The sequence below is a fragment of the Rhincodon typus genome, chromosome 5 (assembly GCF_021869965.1).
Source record: "Rhincodon typus isolate 14 chromosome 5, sRhiTyp1.1, whole genome shotgun sequence".
Classification (NCBI taxonomy): Eukaryota; Metazoa; Chordata; class Chondrichthyes; order Orectolobiformes; family Rhincodontidae; genus Rhincodon; species Rhincodon typus.
In genome coordinates this window covers 74,951,188-74,966,253 of record NC_063336.1, presented here as the reverse complement: position 1 = coordinate 74,966,253, position 15,066 = coordinate 74,951,188, and the positions used below count along the sequence as shown (strand labels likewise).

At 42.9% G+C, this 15,066-nt stretch overlaps 1 protein-coding gene across 1 annotated transcript in view; it reads right to left on the bottom strand.

Moving 5' to 3' along the window:
• Positions 1-15,066, bottom strand: part of LOC109914978 (collagen alpha-1(IX) chain-like) — a 137,475-nt gene that overhangs the window by 99,820 nt on the left and 22,589 nt on the right. Inside the window, exons 6-9 of the mRNA XM_048597344.1 lie at positions 14,140-14,175; positions 12,324-12,347; positions 9,071-9,124; positions 4,128-4,181 (exon numbers count right to left, since the gene is read on the bottom strand). Of these exons, the coding sequence (XP_048453301.1) occupies positions 4,128-4,181; positions 9,071-9,124; positions 12,324-12,347; positions 14,140-14,175 (168 nt within the window). The remainder of the gene's footprint in view (positions 1-4,127; positions 4,182-9,070; positions 9,125-12,323; positions 12,348-14,139; positions 14,176-15,066) is intronic.

Here is a 15,066-nt window from a genome sequence, read left to right as displayed (position 1 = left end):
GGCCAGAAAGGAATTGAAAACTCTGCAAGTGTCCTTATTATTTCCTCCCTTACCTCACTCAACAATCAGAGATAAATCTCTATGGCCAGATGAAATGTATTTACTTTTAAGCCTGCTAGATCACTCAAAACCTCCTTTATCTATGCGAACTTATTTTATCGTACCATAGACCTTCTCCCTGATTTTCATACCCATGTAATCCCACTCACAAGTAAACACGGACCCAAAGAATTCATTTAAAACCCAACCTACATCCTCTGGCTCCATGCATAAATTACCAGTGTGGCCCTTAATGGGCCCTACTCTTTCCCTGGTTAACTTTTTCCTTTTAATGTACTTGTAGAACAACTTAAGATTTTCCTTTTTTTAAAAAACATGCCAGAATCCTTTCATATCCCCTTTTACGTCTTCTAATCTGCCTTTTGATTTCTCTCTTGTACATTCTATATTCCTTTAGGACATGTTCAGTATCTGCCATAAGCTTACCTTTTTTCTCTTAATCCAATGCTGTATATCCCTTAACAACGAGGGTTAACTGGATTTGATGATCCCACCCTATCTCTTTATTGGAATATGTTGTCCTGTATTCTCCATATTTCCTTCTTGAATGTACCCACTATTCGGAGACAGATTTATGTGAAAGTCTCTGCTCCCAGTCAACTCTGACCAAATTATATCTTATTCAAATCACCCTTCCCCTAGTTGAGAACATCAATTTCAGGCCTGTCTTTGTCCTTTTCCATAATAATGTTGAATATGAGTTATGATCGCTATCTGCAAAATGCTCCATCACTGACTCTTCAACCACTTGCACAACTTTGTCACTAAAATGAAGTCCAGGACTTCTATATACTGGTTTAAAAATCTGTCCTGAATGCATTTTAAAATTCTGCTCCCTCCACAACATTCACATTATGAACACGGAGATACCAAGAACTACAGATGCTGCAGTCAGAGTCAATACAGTATGGAGCTGGAGGAATTAGCTCAGTGTCAGGAATCAGTCAGTATCAGAGGAGCAGGAAAGTCAGCGTTGAGTTGGGACCCTTCATTAGGACCCAGGACCCACATTATGAACACCCCATTAATGTTGGGCAAGTTGAAATTCCCTGCTATCACTACCCAATGACTTTTACACTTACTTGAAATTTGCCTATTTATCTGCTCTTCTATTTCTCTCAGACTGTCAGGGGTTCTGTAGTCCACTCCAGCAATGTGATTGCTCCTTTTTTGTTTTTAAGTTCTATCCACATGGATAGAAGCTTATGTCAGGAGCTTTCTAAAAATGTCATCTCTCCTTACTGCTGTAATTGATTCCCGAGGAAAAATTGTGACATTTCCTCCCTATCTCGCCTGAAAACGCTGCATCCTAGAATATTGAGCTGCCAGTCCATCCCCTCTCTCCACTATCTCTTCATAACAGTAATAACATCATACCCCCATGTTTCAGTTTGTGCCCTCAATTCATCTGCCTGGTTTGTCAGACTCCTAACATTACAATAAATACCAGTCTTGTCAAACTATCTTGTGCCTTGACTGGTCTAAAATGTCTGTGCCTACCTTATTCACACATTGTCACTTGTAATTTTGGCCATTCATCTTCCCCTGCTGAGTATTCTCTCTGGATGCCAACACTCTGCTAAGTTAATTTAAACCCTCCCCAACTGCACCAGCAAATCTTGCCACAAGGATACTGGTCCCAATTTGGTTCACGTGCAACCCGTCCACTTTGTATAGGTCCCATAGCCCGTAAAAATAATCCCAATGTCCCAGAAGTCTAAGGCACTCCCTCCTGCACCATTTCTCCAGCCACTCATTCATCCGAACTAACCTTCTATGCCTATGTTAATTCACACGAGGCACTGGAAGTAATCTAGAGATCATCATCTTTTGGTTCCTGATTTTTAATCTACTTTAGTTCCTTAAATGCTACTTTCAGGACCTCCTCACTTTTTCTACCTATGTCGCTGGTACCAATATGTAAAAAAAAGTTTGTCTGTTTAGCCTCCACCTTCAGAATGCCCTGTCGCTAGTGACATTTTTGACCCTGGCACCATGGTGGCAAAACAGCATCCTAGAGTCTCTTCTATGGCTGTAGAAATGCCAATCTGTTCGCCTCAAAATTAAATCCCCTACCACTGCCTTGCTGTTCTTTTATCTCCCCTCTTCTGCAGCAGTCCCACCAATGGTCTCACTGCTTTCCCCTACACAGTTAAATGCCAGGCTTTGTTTAACTTTTACACCACCTTCGGCCCAACAAGTCCATACCGACCCTCAGAGAACCCACCCAAACCCACCCCATCTTTACATCCCTGAACACTACGGGCAATTTAGCGTGGCCAATCCACCAAGCTTGCACATCTTTGGACTGTGGGAGGAAACTGGAGCACCTGGAGGAAACCCACACAGACACGGGGAGAATGTGCAAACTCCACACAGACAGTCACCCACAAGTGGAACTGAACCCGGGTCCCTGGCGCTGTGAGGCAGCAGTGCTAACCACTGTGCCACCATGCCACCCTTCACCGTGGCAATCACCATGACTGTGATTGATCAAAGCATTGCCCTGTGGAATGAAAGACTGTACAGTAAAAATGTTGGTTTACTCATTTAATTTGTATTCTTGTGGATAGTCTTAACAAGTGCAAGATAAATAGCTTCAAAAACATGTGTTTTTTGTAGCATTGCTCAATTTCATTTTTATTGGCCCAGATTTTGCATGAACAATGACTGCAAGTGCTCAGCAGTCACCATCAAAACAGGGCAGAGGAACTTGAAGGCTTCCCCTGTGCCCAAGCACTTCCAGAAGTCGCCATTCTTCAGTGCTCCAGAAGCTCTGCAGTTATCGGTCCCAAAACTAGGAATTTGACAGTAGCATGAATTTGGTCTGACTGCCAATTAATGACACATTATTCTGACTAACAAGGGTTGGTATTGCAAAACAATATGAACCTGTCATTTTTCACAAATACTTCATGAGTACCCAGCTCCAGAAAGAATTTTCAAAGGGCCAGGAGACGGAAGAAGATTTTCAAATCTCAGTTAAATTGATCAAGATTTTTAAAAATATTTAACAGATATAATGAGGATTCTCTAGTCTTTTTTTTTTTTTAAAAAGAGTTGATTCAAACTGTTTTTTAAAAATATTTATCTAACTTGAAATATTTGTAGGTCAATTATTTTTAACACAGTTGATCAGAGCATTTTGAATGTCACAATACATATCACTTTTTAAAATGACTTACCTATCTTCCTAAAATGAATTAATTTGGCATCTATTAAAATGGGTCTGATCAAAAATATATCACCGTTTCAAAGAAAAGATAGAACTTGATGATTTTGTTCAAATCAATCTAATTTAATCTCTTGTTTCATTGGCTTTTTAAAGGTGACAGATACTGAAGAAGTTTGGTTTTGTCAGATTGTGTAGGCATGGATTCTGGTCACTGCACCATATGGCCACTTTTTTCCACCTGCACTAGAAAAGACTGCAGGGTCATGGTTGGAAGGGGTCCTCCTTCCTCAGAGCTGAAATTCTCACCCACACCCCAAAACACATTAGGGAACCTGATAGTTCGGCCTGACATCATCAGCAATTGCCCTCATTGATTTCAAAATCTGAGCCGTCAATAAACTGATCAATATCTATACAGGAGCAAATTACCGCAGATGGTGGAATCTGTACTGAAAACAACAAATGCTGCAGATCACAGTTGGTCACTCAGCATCCATGGAGAGAGAGCAAGCTAACATTTTGACTCTAGATGATTCTTCATCAGAGCTGAAGTGAAGTGCGGAGGGGACAGCATTTATGCTATAGTTGAGGGAGTGGTGCGTGGCAGTGCCGGGGTGTAGAGTGCTGGTGAAGAAAAGATGTTGATCATTCATCCATATCTATATTTTGGCCATCTATAAATCCATACAGTCTCCATGGCTGCTCATTCCAGATGAAACAAATCCTAAATATTCTAAATAATGCACAATTGAGTTACTGTGGTTCACTGGGTTATCTATTCTTTAGATTTAGATGTTAATAGTTGGCACTAACTTGTTATCAAACTGGAACACAAACAGTCACCAGTTAATACATAGAAATGGATATTTGGTGAAAATGATGAGTTACTCACCTTGGGTCCAGGTGGGCCTGGTGGCCCAGGTAGTCCTGGAGGTCCTCGGTCACCCTGGGATTGAAAATAAACTGCAGGTCAACGGAAAGATTCTTGGCAGTGTGGAGGAGCAGACAGATCTTGGGCTCATGTCCACAGTTCCCTGAAAGCTGCCACCCAAGTGGATACAGTTGTTAAGAAGGCATATGGTGTGTTAGCTTTCATTAATAGAGAGATTGAGTTCAAGAGCTGTGAAGTTATGCTCAAGCTGTACAAAACCCTGGTTCGGCCACATCTGGAGTATTGTGTCCAGTTCTGGTCGCCTCATTACAGGAAAGATGTGGAAGCGTTGGAAAAGGAGCAGAGGAGATTTACCAGGATGTTGCCTGGAATGGAGGGAAGGTCTTACAAGGAAAGGTTGAGAGCGCTAGGGCTTTTCTCTTTAGAACAACGAAGGATGAGAGGTGACTTGATAGAGGTGTACAAAATGATCAGTGGTATAGATAGAGTGGACAGCCAGAGACTTTTTCTTAGGGTGGAAGTAGCTATTACGAGGGGGCATAGTTTTAAAGTGAGTGGAGGTAGATATAGGAGACGTGTCAGAGGTAGGTTCTTTACTCAGAGCGGTAGGGGCATGGAATGCATTGCCGGAGAGGGTAGCGGAGTCGGCCTCATTAGGGGCATTTAAGCAGCCATTAGATAGGCATATGGATGATAGTATAAGGTAGAGGTGGAGGTTAGATAGACCTTAGGTTTAGGGTAAAAGTTCAGCACAACATCATGGGCCGAAGGGCCTGTACTGTGCTGTGTTCTATGTTCTATGTCATTACAGAATTATCTGTCACATTAAATCAGGACCTACAGAAAAATCCCATCCATTGGCCAGTGAAAAAAGGATGGCAAACTGCAGGAAACTATTTACAATCTCGGTGCTTGGGGTATTCCAGAGTGAAATTAGGGAATGATAGAGGCGTCATCAGCCAGAGAATCTAAAACCCATCAGGAATCCCACCTCTTGCTAATGTATGCAGCTTCATTGAAATCTGCCATCAGCTATAACCAGAACTACATCCTCAGAGCTGCCAGTGAAAACAAAAAGTGCTGGAAATCACCATGTCAGGCAGCATCCGTGGAGACAGCAAGCTAAAATTTTGGACTAGATGACTCTTCAGAGCTGATGTGAAGTGTGGAGGGGGCAGCATTTATGCAATGGTGGGGTTGTGGAGTGCTGGGGAGTAAGGGTGTTGAGAGTGCAGATTACAGTGATTAAAATGTGAGAATGGCAGAACAATGGTGTGTCTAACAGCTAAACTGGAAAAACAGATGGTCCCACTGAAATGGGGAAAGGGGAGAGGATATGGTGACAGAGAATGTAATAAGCTAAAATAAAGGGAAGAAATGGCAGTGAGTTCAATGTTTGAAAGTGTTGAACTCAGTATTCAGTCCAGAAGGTTGTAAAGTGCCTAGTCGGAAGATGAGAGGTTGTTCCTCCAGTTTGCTCTGATTTTCTGGAGCATTCCAGCATGTCAAGGACAGGCAAGTGGTCATGAGAGCAGGATGCTGTGTTAAAATGACCGGCTACAGGAAGGCCAGGGTCATGCTTGCGCACAGGTGGTGTTTCTACAAAGCGGTCACCCAGTCTGCGTTTGGTTTCTCCAATGTAGAGTAGGCCACATTGGGTGCAGCAAATACAATCGACCAGGAGGTACAGGGGAAATGCTACTTCACCTGGAAAGACTGTTTAGGCCAGTGGATAGTGACCAGGCAGGAAGTGAAGGGGCAAACATTGCATTTTTTGTGGTTACATGGGAAAGTACTGTGGGAAGGGGGGGTGGTATTGCCAGTGAGGGTGAGCATGACTCTAGCTAGATCTTTATGAATCAGGGCCCTTCTGGGCTGAAGCCGATGATGTGTGTCAACATCTCAAAGTCTGCCTTCCTTTTGTCATGATGCATGGCAACGTGGGATCCCCAGAGTTCACTTAAGTCCATTCCCACCTGCTACAGATAAGCAGGTGGAGCATACATGAGAGATGTCTATATCCAGGAGGTTGGCCACTAAAAAATGTTGCCCTCATTTGGCTGCAGTCCATCTTGCCAGCTGTGTATGACCACGTTGGGCAGCTACTGCACACAGATACATACACACACAAAAAGCAACAGCCCCTTGCTGATGTATGCAGCCAAGGAATAGTGGAATTACAGCTGGCTGTACAAAGGAGGAAGAGGCAGAAGCCAATGAAACAAGTATAGTGAAGAGAAGGGGATATTATTGTGTGCAACGTTACCTGCAATTCATACTACATTCTGGCTTGGTCCTTCCCCACTGCTGCTCTACTGTGGATAACCACACAGTGTAACTCAATCAGGACAAGGTATGCAGTAGTTCCATACTTCACTCCATTGTCAATGGTAGCTAAGGATGGGTAACAAAGGTGGCCTCCTCAGCATCACCTACATTGCGTGAACTGATCAAAATAGGCTTCAGCAATGGACAAAAATGAAGATTGGGCAATTGTAAATGGCCATGAACAGTTAGAAATTTGGAGACAATGGGTAATGTGAAGTGCTAGAGGCAGTCATGCTATCATAATATCTTAACTATGTACAGCAAAGGAAAAACCACAATCTCCCTTGTTCAGAGGTAGTAAGAACTGCTGATGCTGGAGTCAGAGATAACACAGGGTGGAGCTGAAGGAACACAGCAGGCCAGGCAGCAGGAAAGTTGATGTTTCAGGTCGGGACCCTTCTTCAGAAATGGGGGAGGGGGAGGGAACCTCCGATCTGGACCGGGGAGGTAGGTTGGGGAGCGGGGGAATGAAGAAAAACAAAAAAAAAAAAGTCCAGGTAAGCGGAGAGAAGTTCAGTGGGGCAGGAGCAGGCAGAGACAATGGGTCGGCTGGGACAGTCAGGTTTGTGGATTTTGGGAAGGAGATAAAAAACAGGCAGTGCAGAGTTGGGGAACGATGAAGGCTGTGGGTCGGAGGTCACCCAAGGTGATGGGGTTGTGAATGGTTTGAGAGATGAACTCCTGTCCCACTCCCCTATTTCTGAAGGGTGCCGACCCAAAACGTCAACTTTCCTGCTCTTCTGATGCTGCCTGGCCTGCTGTGTTCCTCCAGCTCCACATTGTGAAATCTCCCTGTTTCTGGGTTGGGGAAATTAACAAAGTAATTGACAACAAAGGAGAACAGTTACAGGGTGCAATGACCTCAAGACCCCAATCACTTTCACAACAGGGCTACATATTCCTACGATAGTTTGTCCAGAATTTAGAAAGTTCATTTTACACATTTTATGACTAAAAACACTTCAAGAGGGCTAGAATATAAGAGCAGAGATCTAATTTTGAGGCTATATAAGGCTCTGATCAGACCAAATTTGAATAATATGTACAGTTTTGGGCTCCAAAACTTAACTTGTTAAGACCATAAGGTACAGGAGCATAATTAGGTCATTTGACCCGACGAATCTGCTCCACCATTTGATCATGGCTGATGTGTTTCTCAACCCCATTCTCCTGCCTTTTCCCTGTAACCCTCGATCTCCTTACCTCATCAATACCCTATCTATCTCTGCCTTAAATACATTCAATGACTCAACTCCATAGCTTTCTGTGGCAATGTGTTCCACAGATTCACCACCCTCTGCTTAAAGAAATTCCTTCTCATCTCAGTTCTAAATGGTCATCCTTCACCGAGGCCGTGGCCTTGGGTTCTGGTGGAAATATCTTCAAGTCAACTCTATCCTGGCCTCTCAGTATTTGGTAAGTTTCAATCAGATGCCCCCTCCCAATCTTTCTAAACTCTATCAAACGGCACAGTGGCTCAGTGGATAGCACTCTGCCTCAGTGCCAGGGACCCAAGTTCGATTCCGCCCTCGGGTGACTGTCTGTGTGGACATTCTCCCCGTGTCTGCACGGGTTCCCTCTGGGTGCTCTGGTTTCCTCCCACAGTCCAAAGATTTGCAGGCTAGGTGGATTGGCCATGCTAAATTGCCCATAATGTATCAGGCATGTGTAGATTAGATGGGTTATAGGGGAATAGGCCTGGGTGGGATGCTGAGGGGCGGTGTGGACTTGCTGGGCCGAAGGGCCCGTTTCCACACTGTAGGGATTCTATGAGCACAGACCCAGCATCCTCAATTGCTCTTCAAATGACAAGCCATTCATCCCCAGGATCATTGTTGTAAAGCTCCTCTAGACCCCCTCCAATGTCAAAACATTCTTGGTTTAGACATGGAGCCCAAAACTGTACATATTATTCAAATTTGGTCTGATCAGAGCCTTGTACAGCCTCAAAATTAAATCTCTGCTCTTATATTCTAGCCCTTTTGAAATGAATGTGCATATTCCATTTGACTTCCTAACTGCCAACTGAACTTTCATGTTAACCTTAAGAGAATACTGGACTAGGACTCATAAATCCCTTTGTGCTTCAGATTCCCAAAGACTTTCCTCATTTAGAAAATAGTCCATGCTTCTGTTGGCTCGCTGAGCTGGTTTGCAGTGTATGATGATGTTACCCAGCATGGTAACAAAACGTCTGCAGAACAACAAACCAGCTCGGCGAGCCAACCAACCTCAACGCCCACAACCCAAGCTACAAATCTACTCAAACCTTAGAGTCTATGCTTCTATTCTTCCTACCAAAAATGTATAACCACGTACTTGCTCACATTGTATTCCATCTGCCACTTCTTTGCATTTTCTCCTAATCTGTCCAAGTCCTTCTGCAGCCTCAGCACTACCTATACCGCCATCTGTGTCATCTGCAAACTTAGCAACAACCCCTCAGTTCTTTCATTCACTGTAACAGTTACCTTGTACATTCACACATGCACAAGTAATCACGTTCCCTCTGTTTCTACTGGATTTGCCATATTGGTTGAAATATAACAGCCAGGGGAGGATTTGTAAAATTGCAAAAACAAAGTGACAAAAATGATTAAAGGGCGAATACTTACGGGAGGTCCAACACGGCCAAGTTCACCTGGAAGTCCAGATGGACCAGGAGGCCCCTGCAGCAAAGCAACACAGATTTAGCAGAACGCTTTCTGCCTATTGGGGAATGTAAGGTAGGATAAGCCAGTCAAAATACACAAAGCTCATGCAGTGAGGTCACATGGCATTAACAGCAAAACTACCCTTGCTCATTTACTGCAGGACCTTGCAGCCAACAGACCACAGACTTGCTGATTCCTACATTCTGTTCATTGAAGCCAGTGGCCAAATATGGTCTTCCCCCAAACTTTGAATATACCCAATGACTTAACCTCAACAGCTCTCTGAAGTAAGGAATTCCATGATTCACTAGCATGTGAGAAGAAATTTCTCCTCATCGCTGTCTTTAAATGGGTAACCCATTACTACAGTCATTGAGTCATAAAGACTTACAGCACAGGACAAGGCCCTTTGGCTCACTTCATCTGTAGTAATTGAAAACTTTTCTCGTCCCATTTTACAATAATTGGCCCATAGCCTTGTATGTCTTGGCATCGCAAGTGTACATCTAAATATTTATTAAATGCTCTGAGGGATTCTACCTCTACCATTTTTACAGACAGTGAGTTCCAGATTCCCATCTCCCTCTGAGTAACAAGGTTTTCCTCATATCTCCTCTAAACCTTCTGCTCTTTACCTTTCACTCTTAATCCCTCCATCAAAAAGGAAAAGTTCCTTCCTGACTACCCAATCTTTTCCCTCATAATTTTATATCTCTCAATCGTGTCTGATGTAAGGAAAACAACTCCAATCTTTCCTCATAACAGAACCTCTCCAGCCCAGGCAACATCCTAGTAAATCTTTGCACCCTCTCCTATCACATCCCTCCCATAATGTGGATTCTAGAACTGCACATAATACTCTACCTGTGTCCTAACCAACATTTTATACAGTTCCAACATAACCTCCCTGCTCTTAAGTTCTACGCCTCAATTAATAAAGGCAAATAGAGCACAAGTCTTTTTAACCACTTTATCCACTTGTCCTGATACCTCAAGGGACACTCTAAGGTCCCTCTGATCCTTAGTGCTTCCCAAGGTGCTACCATTCATCATATAGTTCCCTGCCTTGTTTGTCCTGCTAAAGTGTATCACCTCACGTTTATCCAGATTGAATTCCACTTGCCACTAGTTCATCAGACAAGCTCATCTATATCCTCTTATAGCCCTAAGGCTATCCTCCTTATTGATCACAGACTCTCCCACAAGGAGAAACGACCTTACTACATTTACCATGTCAAGTCCTCTAAGAATCTTGTATGTTTCAATAAGGTCATTGCTCATTCTTCTATTTCCTAACAAGTAGAGACCCAACGTACTCAACCTCTCCTCCTAAGATAGTCCCTCCATACCAGATATTGGCCTAGTTAATCTTCTCTGAACTGCCTTCATTGCCAGTACATCTTTACTAACATAAGGGGCCTACTGAGATCCAACTTTGTCACTGTAGAAGTCATATTAAAGTGCCCCAGTGAAGTAAATGCACTCACAGGACTGAGTGAATATAGACAAGGAGCAACCTGGGATTGCTTTCTGCTGGGTCTCTAACCAAAAATGGGTTTTGTAGGTTGGTGGGAGGAGGTGGAATATTAGTCAGGATTCCCATTATCCTGTCATTCTTGATGGAAAGTACAGTGGATAGAAACCAGGGTTGGGTTCAGTTTAAATCATCTGCAGAAACTTCATACCAAGGCTCAAACAGGAAGAGAGCTCTCATGAGCACGTTATGGCGTCCCTGCAGGACTGCAGCCTGCTGCCAATCTCTGATCAGGAAAGCAAGACACCAAGCAAGGAAGGACTTGACCAACATGAATTATACAGTGAGGAGAAGGTTTTATGATCCAGCTCACTGGAGCTCAGAATTGATATTGCAGATTAAGCCACGGAAGCAGGCCATCCAGCCAGAGCAGCCCATCCCAACATTTACCCTCCAGAGCAATAAAAAAATCCTAGAGATTCATCCCTTTCCATAAACTAGCTCTCCTAACAGTCCAGAACACTGAGGTTGGGCAGCACAATGTGGAGGATAGGGTCTGTTAAGTGCTGTTGAACCTGAAAGACTGAGTGGAGGATGGTGAAGTCCTGTAGATTGGGCAGGAGGGGCATATGGTCCTGAGACCTGGTGAAGGGTATCGGAGGCTAATGGTGAAATCTTAGAGGCGTCAGAGGGCCCCAATCATGAAGATTGCTTAGATGAACACCTGGAGCCAGGAGATAGATAGAAAGACTTTTACCTCCTGACTCTACCATTCCTCAACTCGCTAAAGTTGCTTGCATTCCCGGGGAAGCATGGCCAATTGTCATTATAGTTTTGTTACTGACTGTACTGATAAGATTCACTGACTGATTCTTACATTTAAATTTCCAGCCTGCCTACCTTTCATCTTCATTTATAGTTAACAAATGGGCTGATGGAAGGCAGGCTCGACACAGGTTTTGAAGATTTTAACTCCCAACACTCCAGCTTCCCCAGCTAACCCAACCTAAAACCATCCATGATTTTAAAGGTCAAAATACAGCCCCCAGTTATCACCTCACCCATTAACTCGAAATAAATTTCAGGACCTCATAACTCTGTTTAAATATGTACCTCCTGTCTTGTATGCCAAACACCTTAGATATAATTCTGTATCTATCAGCCCTCATGCTATCGATCATGCTAAGCTTCACAGCTGATGAACATGGTCATATTCTTGATGGTCCCCATCCACAGAGATGTTCAGACAGGACAGTCACATTATCCCAAATCCACATACCACAATCTTTCCAAACCTTTCTTCATATTTGCTATTCCACCTACCAGCAGCATTCCAGTGAATAGGCATTTTTAAAGCAACCATCTCCTTCCTATACTGAGTGCAGCACTCAAAACTTCAAAAGTTTCTTACAGGCTTTTCTTTATATCCCAGCTCTTAAGTTCTATCCTCTCATGATAATACACGAAGTTGTGATAATGAGAATGAGTTTGATATTGTTTCATTTACAACATTGTGGAAAGGTATAATGTCCAGACAATATTACCAGGGACTAGCAGCGAGATTATGCACAGTACAGGGAGATTTGAAAGGCAAACAAGGTGAAAGTAACCATCCATATTTACATGATAAAGAAAAAAGCCCCAGTAAAAGACAATTTTGTTACAACACAATGAAAATCTGCTCACATTTCAATAATTAACCAATAATTGCCAAATCCATTGAACAGTTGTACTACTTACTGGTAGTCCTGGTACACCTTCACCCTACAAACAAAGAACAGCAGACATTTCAATGGAACAATTTTTACTTAAAATTGACTTTTTTTTTTTAAGTGAAGGAACTGATTTTGCTATTTCTGGGCACTGAAGTCAAAGCATAGTGGAACTGGCAAACAAGTTAGTGTTTTACAATATACCTCCATTCTATTCAACTTCAAACCCATTCCTAACCTTCCTCTCCAAGACCTTCGAATTAGCAACACTCTACATAAATTAAATGGTCACTTTGTGTACAAAACATTTTAGTCATGGCTTTCACCATCTCCACAGCACCCAGCTCAAATCACAAGCTGATCTTTGATATCACCAACAACAACATGGTGTTTGAGCATGCCTAATATACATGATTTCACCTTTGACTTGTCCGTGGTTTTGGAAATCTGATGGCCCATACACACGTAATTCAGCACCTCAAGTCTGCTCCACCATCCAATCAGAAAATGGTTGATCTGACTGGGGTCTACCTTCTGCCTACCTTGATAATATTTGATTCCCTTGTTAGTCAAGATTCTAACTCAGCCTTACAAATATTCAATGATGCTAGCTCCACCACTCCAGACTGTTCATCCAGCTATGAGTGACTGCTCCTTGTGAACTCCAGTCCTGCTCATTATGTACAGGTATCATACTGGCTGAAGCAGATTCCCTCTTCCATCCACATTATCCATGCACCATAGCTTTATCCTCGATCCCCTGCAGTATCATAACAGTATTATAAGAGTATGTTTCTCTTGTTGATGTTATCGATAAGCAAGAGGTCTCCAGCTTTCATACGCACATCAGTAACACAAACTTTCATTTTCTGCCACCACAGTTAGCCTTAGCCCCATTCTGCATCCTCACCTATGCCCTCCATTAGTACTATCAAATTGCCCATGCATTATCACATCTTCCACCAAAATATTAACAAGTCTGAATCTGTTGAATGATGAAAAGAGGCTGAAACTTCATCCTCTCTCTGGTTCCTTACATAAGTGAAACAAATAGTGAAACATCAAATAGCAATAAACCAAATAGTTGTCATTCACCATGATCTGAACTGTGAATCATACGTTCAGTCTGTCATTATAACTGATCTTCAGCCCTGCCTCACTGCTGAAATCGCCACTCACATTCTCATTATGCCCAGTTTGACCTTCTAAGTGCTTTTTCTCCAGCATCTTGACTTCTGCTCTATCTATGCAAGCTTCAATTGTTCTAAACTTCACAATCCACAGTGTCTCAGTCCCCTCTGTCTTCACTAGGGACGTATTCCAATTGTGTTGTCTTCAAATTCCTTGTTCTTATCCATCATTCCTTCCTTAGTCCCTCTACACCATGTCTCCATATCCTCTTCAAACTAGACATGCCAGTTGAACTCTGACCCATGTACAACTTCCTTCCCTCATCCAATCATGTTGATCCAATGTTCTGGAATTTTCTTCCTAAACCTATCCACTTATTTGTATCTCTCCCCCATTTTCTAAACCTCCTTAATAAATAACTAAGTCTTCAGTATGACCTTTATTCGCTTTCCGTCCACTTCAGTCAATGGTCAAGGTTACCTACTGCATCATCCTTTGCCATCCTCGTCTTCCCCAAGTGCCTTATAACAGCAATGAGACCATTTTATCAAACTGAAGTTGTGATATAAATTCAAGTCGTTTCATTGAGATCTTGCCAAAATGATTATTCTGCAGTTAAATACACAATGTTATTTTACACTTCCAATAATTTTTTGCAGAACGTTAACATTTTACAATCAAGTTATTTTGTAATTGTAAACATTTGGACTTACAGGAGCTCCACGAGGTCCCACTGCTCCTGGCTCACCCTAGGAAAGCAAACAATCAGAATGATCTTCTTTTGCAGGCAGATGAAAAGGTAATGAGATGCATAAAAACCAAAAGAACTGCGGATGCTGCAAACCAGGAACAAAAATAAAAGTTGCTGGGAAAGCTCAGCAGGTCAGGGAGCATCTGTGAAGGGTAAAACAGAGTTAACGTTTCAGGTCTGGTGACCCTTCCTCAGAACTGATTATGGCTGGGAAAACGTCAATTTATATGCAGAAAAAAAAAGGGAAGAGGAATGGGGTAGGGAGTGAATGATAGGATACAGCCTAAAAAGAGAGAAGAGCCGTTGACAAAGAGTTGATAACTATCAGGGTGGGAGGGTTAATAGGTGTTAATGGGGACTATTAGTGACTAACAACAGGTACCCGCTTGGCCCTAGTTATGCCTGTCTCCCCATGGGGTACGTTATCATTCCTTGTTCCAGTCCTATTCTGGCCCCCTTCCACAACTCTTTCTCCGATACCTCAATGATATCATCAGTGTTACTGCCGTCTTTCATCTGGAATTGGAAAACTTCATCAATTTCGCCTCCAATTTCCACCCTGCCCTCATTTTCACCTGGTCTATCCCCGACTCCTCCCTTCCCTTTCTTGACATCTGTTTCCATTTCTGGGGATAGACTGGTCATTAATATCCACTACAAACCCACTGACTCCCACAGCTACCTGAACTATACATCCTCGCACTCTGCTTCCTGTAAAGATTCCATCCCATTCTCTCACTTCCTCCGTCTCCATTGTATATGTTCAGATGAGGCCAACTTCGGCAAGGGGGCCTCCAAAATGTCCACCTTCTTCCTCAACCAAGGATTCCCCAGCTCTGTTGTCAACAGAGCCCTCAACTAGTTCTGACCCATCTCTCGCACTTCTGCC